General features: G+C 36.3%; 1 protein-coding gene across 1 annotated transcript in view; it reads right to left on the bottom strand.

Moving 5' to 3' along the window:
* Positions 1-7,387, bottom strand: part of LOC134252137 (uncharacterized) — a gene marked incomplete at both ends in the record, with an annotated part of 7,904 nt that extends 517 nt beyond the window's left edge. Inside the window, one exon of the mRNA XM_062734573.1 lies at positions 6,857-7,387. Coding sequence (XP_062590557.1) covers positions 6,857-7,387 — 531 coding nt within the window. The remainder of the gene's footprint in view (positions 1-6,856) is intronic.
* Between the last annotated feature and the right edge of the window lie 113 nt (positions 7,388-7,500).

Here is a 7,500-nt window from a genome sequence, read left to right as displayed (position 1 = left end):
GAATTTATGACTTTAACCCATTTCCTTCTGCAGCCAATTCAGCTTGGCTTATCAGTAGTACGGAGGATAACAGAGCTGCTGCTGAGAATGCTAAGTCAATTAGCACCAGCTTACATTCATAATTAGATGACTACTGTATACATAATAAAGTATATATTTTCTAAAAGCTCTTAAAATTCTGCTTCTTACAATATAAATTTCAGAATGCAGAAGCAATATTATCCTCAATAATACTCTGAGTAAATAAAAGAAAATTTGTAAACACATTAATATTTTTTTTTTAAATTATTTTTATTTACATGCATTTTACTCAAATAAAGTGAATGTAAACACCACATTTTTTGCATAAATTCATAAAACAACTATTTCTGCTTCAAATACAGTTTACAGAATAAAACTAGAACTGTCCAATAGGGACAAATACCCCCCGCTGGGTTTTTCAGAGAAGGTGCCAATTCAAAAATACTTTATGGATCTAGAGATGTTCACAATTTACTTTAAAAAATTTGCAGTGAAATATAATTGCTCATCATGTTTCTTAATGAATGAAACGGAGATGCAACCAAATGAAACATCAATACTAATACATTGTAATTCCATTGTAACATTTTTTTAAAAAATTTTTTCATTTAATTTTTATTTATTACTGCATTAAAAAAATATATTGCAATTATGTTTTATGTCACTCTGCAAACGGATTGTTGAAAAAAAAACATTATATAAAAAATCAAATTTATCTGGATATATCAATTTGAAATGCATTTTGAAAATAAAGAACTGGTCATCCAGTAATGAAGTGTTTTGACAGACAATAAATTACAATTAAGAGAATAAGAGAAGAGAGATCTTTAATTCTTGTGCCTTATTCCCTGAAGATTTGATAACACACACACACTTGATAAGAGATATGCCTAAACAACTTCCAACACCAAACTCATTAATTTATCTTTAACTGGATGCATGTCCAGTCGTTATTCCCAAGAGACAAATGAAATTACATTATCTTCTGTGCAATGTAAAAACTGTTTTTAACACCTGATGTTTCTTTTTTTTAAAAGTTTTTATGAGTAGTTTTAAGCTGTAATTCACGTTTTTGTACAGATATTCTAGATTCATGTTTTATACATGAGCCCAAAATGAACAAGTCAATTAAAATTTTTAAAAACCTGTAAAATGCAGAAAAATGAACAAAAAGAGTTGAAAATTCCAGGTGCACAACTTAATATGGTGAATAATAATTGTACAAATTTTCAGATTAATCCTTGCAATAGTTTCTGAGAAACGATCCAAACAAAACCACAAAATAAAAATGAAAAAATACCTGTAAAATTCAAAATAATAATCCAATCAAGATGAAAAATATCAGGTGCACAACTTCATATGGTGAATAATATGTGTACAACTTTTCAGACAAATCCTTCCAATAGTTTCTGAGTAATGGTCCGGACAAAATCTCGTCTACAGACAGACGGACAGACGGACAGCTAGACAGACAGACAGACGGACAGACGGACATGGTGATTCCAATATACCCCCCCTAAACTTCGTTTGCGGGGGGTATAAATATCTTGAAGAATAAAACAGTTATTACATTTCTTGAAAATGGAGTATTTCTTGACATAAACATCATTTATTTGCTTTGCTTCAAATTTACTATAACCAAGAAAAAAAATATTTAAACAACAAATTTTAACTTAAACAATCTGTTTTTAAAAGTGTTTATACTGTTAGATAATGAATAAAAAGAAATATCTATTTTAAAAAGTTCAAAATTCAATGTACTTACATAAAATTTATGAAAAAAAAACAACAACAATAAGTCCACAGAATTATTCATATGAGCACACATTCCTAAACACAATTCACTTTTTCAACATTCTCATAATATGTTTTGAGCTGCACTCTAAGTGCACTGGAACATCACACTGCTGGCACCCAAATTTTGTTACTCCTTTTCTCTGTCCCTGCGGCCCAGAAAGAGAGCACTCACGACACACCTTGTTCTTTGGGAACATTTTCACAATGTCGTTGGCAGTAGCCCTGCCCCCACAGTCAACTTTTGGTGGCTCCCTTCTAGCCCTGGTGTCACCAATCAGATCTTCCACCAGTTCCTCGATAAAGTCTTGGAATCCTGGCCACCTCTCCCTCGTGGCGTGGGTGTGAATGTTCTTGGCGACAATGTATGCGTTATGGGCCGATGCCATCATCAAGTAAAAAAAAATGCGGCGCCACCATTTCTTTGACCTGTGGTTTAGCTGGTAATACCCCACCATTTGATCACAGAGATCCACTCCTTTCATGTTCTTTTGATAATCGGCCAGCATGAGTGGGACTTGAACGACACGATTCTCGGCTGCTCTCCTTGAAACTTAACCACGGTGGGCTGGATCATGGAAGTTGGAAAGTACCGTCACTGGTTTAGTGTCCTGCCATACGCAGTAAGTCAGGTTGTCTTTCTGGGCAACCTTGAATTCATGCTTCTGCAGACCAACTTTGCTTGGTAGTAGGTGTTTAGGAAGACCTTTTCTATTCACACATACCGTTCCACAATCCATGATTCCTCTGATGTGAAGGTCGTTCAGAAGTTCCGGACTTGTGTAAGAATTGTCCAAGTAGACACACAAGTTGGATCCAAAATAATGATGGCACAGGTCCATTACAACTCTATGAGTAAGTCCTTTTTCTTGGTTATTTTCTTTCCCTGTGTATACTTGAAACTTGCTCAAGTATCCGGTATCGCTTTCAGCAAGTGCCCAGACTTTCACTCCCCATTTGACTGGTTTTGCGGGTAGGTATTGCCGAAACGATAATCTGCCCTTAAATTTTATCATGCTTTCATCTACTGTCGCATTCCCATAGGGGCACATACATTTCTTCAAACTTTTTATTTAGAAACTCCAAGAGATAACGGATCCTCCACAATTTGTCGGGTGTGTCCGGCTGAATTTCATTACCGTATAATCCCTATTAACCGCCCCTACCCCTATAACCGCCCCCCTAGGCCTTTTTCAATTTTCCGGAAAATAAGCCCCCCCCCCCCCCCCTGTGCTTTCCTATAATAAAGTTTTTAGTTGTTCAATAAGAGGTGCTGGTCCTGTAAAAATCATAACACACGGAACTTCTAGTCCACCCATGTCTAAATCATCCGACCATCAATGTTTTCCTGCGACTACACACTGCAATGTTCCCCCATGCTTAAGAAAGAAAGCCACAGTTTTGCTGATTTTTTTCGGCACGTGTCCGACAATGCAGGGTTGCAAATAACATTTAAACCTTAGGGGCCATGTGGGCCCCCAACTTCACAAGTTTTACTAGCCCACATTGATTTTATGGAGCCCACAATTTTTTTTTCACTTTGTAAAAAATCTTTTCATATGAAAACATAAGAGAAAAATACTGTATCGCCATAGTATTTCATTATTCCTTTTCAAATTTTTCCTGCAGACTTTTACACTACTAAATGTATGAAATTCCATGTTATCATTCAATTCAATTTTTATTTCTTTTGATTTAAGTTGTTTCAGGGCATTTATTTTGAATTAGGCTTAAAAAATATTTGATTCTTGTAACATTCCCAAATAACCAAGGGTCGGTATGTCGTTTTTTTTTTTAAATAAAGGAGCCAAACATACCTGGACTGAATTAACCAGGTGTTACATATACAGTGGACACCCAACATGGCTGCCTATAGCGGCAGAAAAAGAATGGGGGGATTCTTGTTACAATATTGATTACTCTTTAAATTTAAGGTAAACGTTGACTAGATTGACATATTTTGTATCTCAAATAAAGCTACAATTAATATTTAAAAAATGGAATCAGCTGAATGATCAAGCACAGAAAAATCCGCCTGGGATATGAAAACGAAAGTACATTGGATAGTTGAACCAAACTACGATCTGATTCTGGAAAAGGTCCGATAAAATTCTTACTCGCCATGTGGGCGATAATATTCTCAAGAGCTGGTCGCCCACAGGAAAATTTACTCGCATTTGCGAGTGGGCGAGTGGTTATTTGCAACCCTGTCAATGGTGTCGTCCTTAACTACAGCCACTGCATATTTGTCAACGGGATTGTGTATTTCTCTTCGAGTATTTAATGTTTCTCCGGTAACTGGATTCCAAATATCTTTGTAAATATGAAAACCTCAAATACAAGAATCATATCCAAAGTCCGCCATAGGTAAATTGAAGAAAGTGAAAATGAAACAGGGATCTTAGGTAATTCATACGTAAAGTATTCCTATCATACAAATAGTATGACATGAATTGATGAGAATCAACAGGTGATGTCGCGTAATCGGGCTCAGGCTCCCGACTTTGTAACCAATCAATGCTCGTGTTACAACTACACAGGAAATAAAGATGGAGAATTCAAGATCCACATCACATAAAGGGGAAAAAATATTTTCTTATAACTTTGCGTTTAAGCTCAAAGTGATCAGTTTTGCGAAGGTCAATGGAAATCATAAAGCGTCGAAACATTTTAATGTTGATAGAAAAAGAATACGTGAGTGGAGAAAAACTGAAGACAGCATTAAGGAAAACGCAGCAAACATGGGCATAGGCAGAAAGAGGAGATTTGGGGGAGGAAGAAAACTGAACTTTCCACAGATTGAGCATGATTTAATGGAGTGGTTAATTAGTAAACGTGATGATGGTGCCAGAGTTACGGGGAAAGCCCTTAAAAACGAAGCTCGACGTCTACATTTGCAAAACGGTAATCAAAGTTTTAAAGCAAGTTGCCAATGGATGCGACGATTTATGAAAAGGAATGGTGTATGTTTCCGAAGAGCTGCACATACAGCTCAAAAAACAGAAAGTCACATCAGTGATAAAGTTGACGGGTTTTTAAGATTTGTTATAGCGATGCGGAAAAGAAAAGAATATCCCTTGTCCGGACGAAACACCAGTGTGGATGGATATGCCAGGGGACCAAACAATTGAATTTTCAGGGTAAAAGACTATAAAGATGGCCAGTACAGGGCATGAAAAATCTAGAATAACTGTATGTCTCTCCGCTTTAGCCGATGGTACCAAGCTGCTTCCGCTAGTTTTGATGAAAGGCGTGCATCCCTTAAAAGATGTACCCACAGGAGTCATTGTGAAAATGACTCCAAAAGCTTGGGCGGATGAAAGTACAATGAAATTCTGGCTACATGTCATTTGGAGACAAAATTCTACCCAGAGGTTACTAATTTGGGATTCGTTTTCTGGACATAAGACTAAAGCTATTAAAGAACTCTTGACAAGAAAATATAATACAGATGTAGCAATAATTCCTGGTGGATGTACATCGAAGTTGCAGCCCTGCGATATCAGTTGGAATAAGCCATTCAAAGATCGTTATAGAGAACTTTACGACGAATGGTTGTTTGATGGAAATGTCTCGTTAACAAAACAAGGAAATCGCCGACCACTGGAGAAAACAACAATTCTGAAATGGATAAAAGAAGCATGGGCCTCGGTTTCCCCAGATATTATACGGAAATCGTTTTTGAAAACAGGAATTTCCAATAACCTCGATGGCACAGAAGATGAGTTATTATTCCAGTCGGGGGATGAAAGTGATGATCCATTTGAGGGATTTGACACCGCCACAGAAGGCGATATTGAGGGAATTAACCAACTTCAGGAAAACATTCAAATGGAATTGGATGCTGTCAACGAATGGAGCGATGAAACCGATGGGGAAGCTTCCGATCTTGACGAGGAAGTTGATAGTGACCCTGGGTCACCAGGACGATAAACGAAATAATCTTTGAAAAAGTTAATCGAACTGAAAGTGAAAGATTCTGCGAACGAACTAATCATTGTTTACAATTTTCTGAAAGTGAAAGTTACTTACCAAGAGACGTTCTCCTCATGTATTGTCTATTTTTTTGGGTGGAAAATAAATCAATTTGCATAATTTGAGTGGCTTATCCTAACATAAAGGAAAGTAAGACAATTATTTCGTGGTTCTCAGAATTTTATTCTTTATTCAAAATATTTTTTTAAGCTGAAATATGACATCGAAAAATATAACTTAAATACCAAATAACCGCCCCCTTTTCACAATTTTCTAAGCGCCCGGGGCGGTTAATAGGGATTATATGGTATTCTGCACATGAAAGTATCTCCAGATCAAGAAAAATCTGTCCCTGGACATCACTCTGTTGAAATTTGTTACAAACATCCATTTGTTTTGCCTCCAGTAGTCAGCTTTGTCTGGCAATCTGAAGATGCCCATGTCAAAGTGAAATCGCAAAAATTAAAATCGCAAAAAATAAATAAACCTATTTCAGAATCAAATCGCAAAAATTTGCACCCGCATTAAAAACCAGTTATACGGTATGTTGTGAATCCAGTCATCAACATCTCCACAAATGATTTCTCTTTCTACATCTGCAATATTTTCTTCTTGTTTGTCATAATCTCCCTCAGTATCACTACCATCGCTCAGTCCTTCTTCTCTCTCCGCCATTTTGAAACTACGATCGCGTCAGTGACTCTGATTTCCTTTGCTTTAACCAAAATTTCCCCAAAAATCAAGGTATCTAGTTTCATTTTTAATGCGCATGAGCAAGGGAAATTTCCACTGGTCTAGATCATGCAAACGTTTTATTCATACGGGGCTTTTACATAGTAATTCAAGGGCCTCTAAGACGCTTGTATGAAAACAACGACTGTAGTGGTACTCCGAAGATAGCGCACATGACGACTACAGTCGTACCACGAAGGAAATGGGTTAAAATGAGATTGCTTGTCAATTATAAAAATTAAGCAGAAAGAACTTCCGCAATTATAATGCATTTGCTTCGACAGAAACTAGACAACTACACATAATAAACACTAATTTTGTAATAAAAACATACCTTTGTGTGTCCACCCTTCGTAAATTGAACCTTCCTGGCTACAAACTTCTTTTCCAACCTTTTCAAGTAATTTCTTTTCCATATTAAGCACTAGGATGAAGAATGCCCTTGGACTCAGAAAAATCTGGTGTGAGGAATAATATGAACACTGTCCCGCAAAGTCTACCATAGTAATTTTTTTCTCTGGATCATCCGATGCATCTTTGGAGACTCGTAAAATTCCCGATATTTCTGATTCTTTAGGAATATTTTGTTTGTCTTCAATCATTTCCTCTTTTTCCAGAAAGGCAGCAGCTTCATTCCCTTTATGTGATTCAGATTCTGTATTCAAGCTCTCATGTGTGATTTCATTATCACTTGATGATTCTTTATCGCTTGTTCTACTGACTGTGTCCTTTTGATATCCTTTCTCTTCAATGTTCAACTTTTTCATGTCACCAGATAATTCTGCAGGTTTGTCCTGAATACTCTTTTGTTGGCTTGATTCATCAATTTTAACTTTAAAGCGTTGTTTTTGGCTGGATGAGTTTACTGCAAAACGAAAATAAAATTTTGATTTTTCTTTTTTAATCATTCTTTTATTTTTTTTTTAAATACAAAGCCTTGAACATCACTAGCTTAGCTGATCCAATCAAATTAAAATT

This window comes from Saccostrea cucullata, unplaced genomic scaffold (assembly GCF_032062105.1).
Source record: "Saccostrea cucullata isolate Sc308-1 unplaced genomic scaffold, CSIRO_AGI_Scuc_v1 ctg19847, whole genome shotgun sequence".
In the NCBI taxonomy this organism is placed as follows: Eukaryota; Metazoa; Mollusca; class Bivalvia; order Ostreida; family Ostreidae; genus Saccostrea; species Saccostrea cuccullata.
This window is presented reverse-complemented; position numbering and strand designations above follow the sequence as displayed.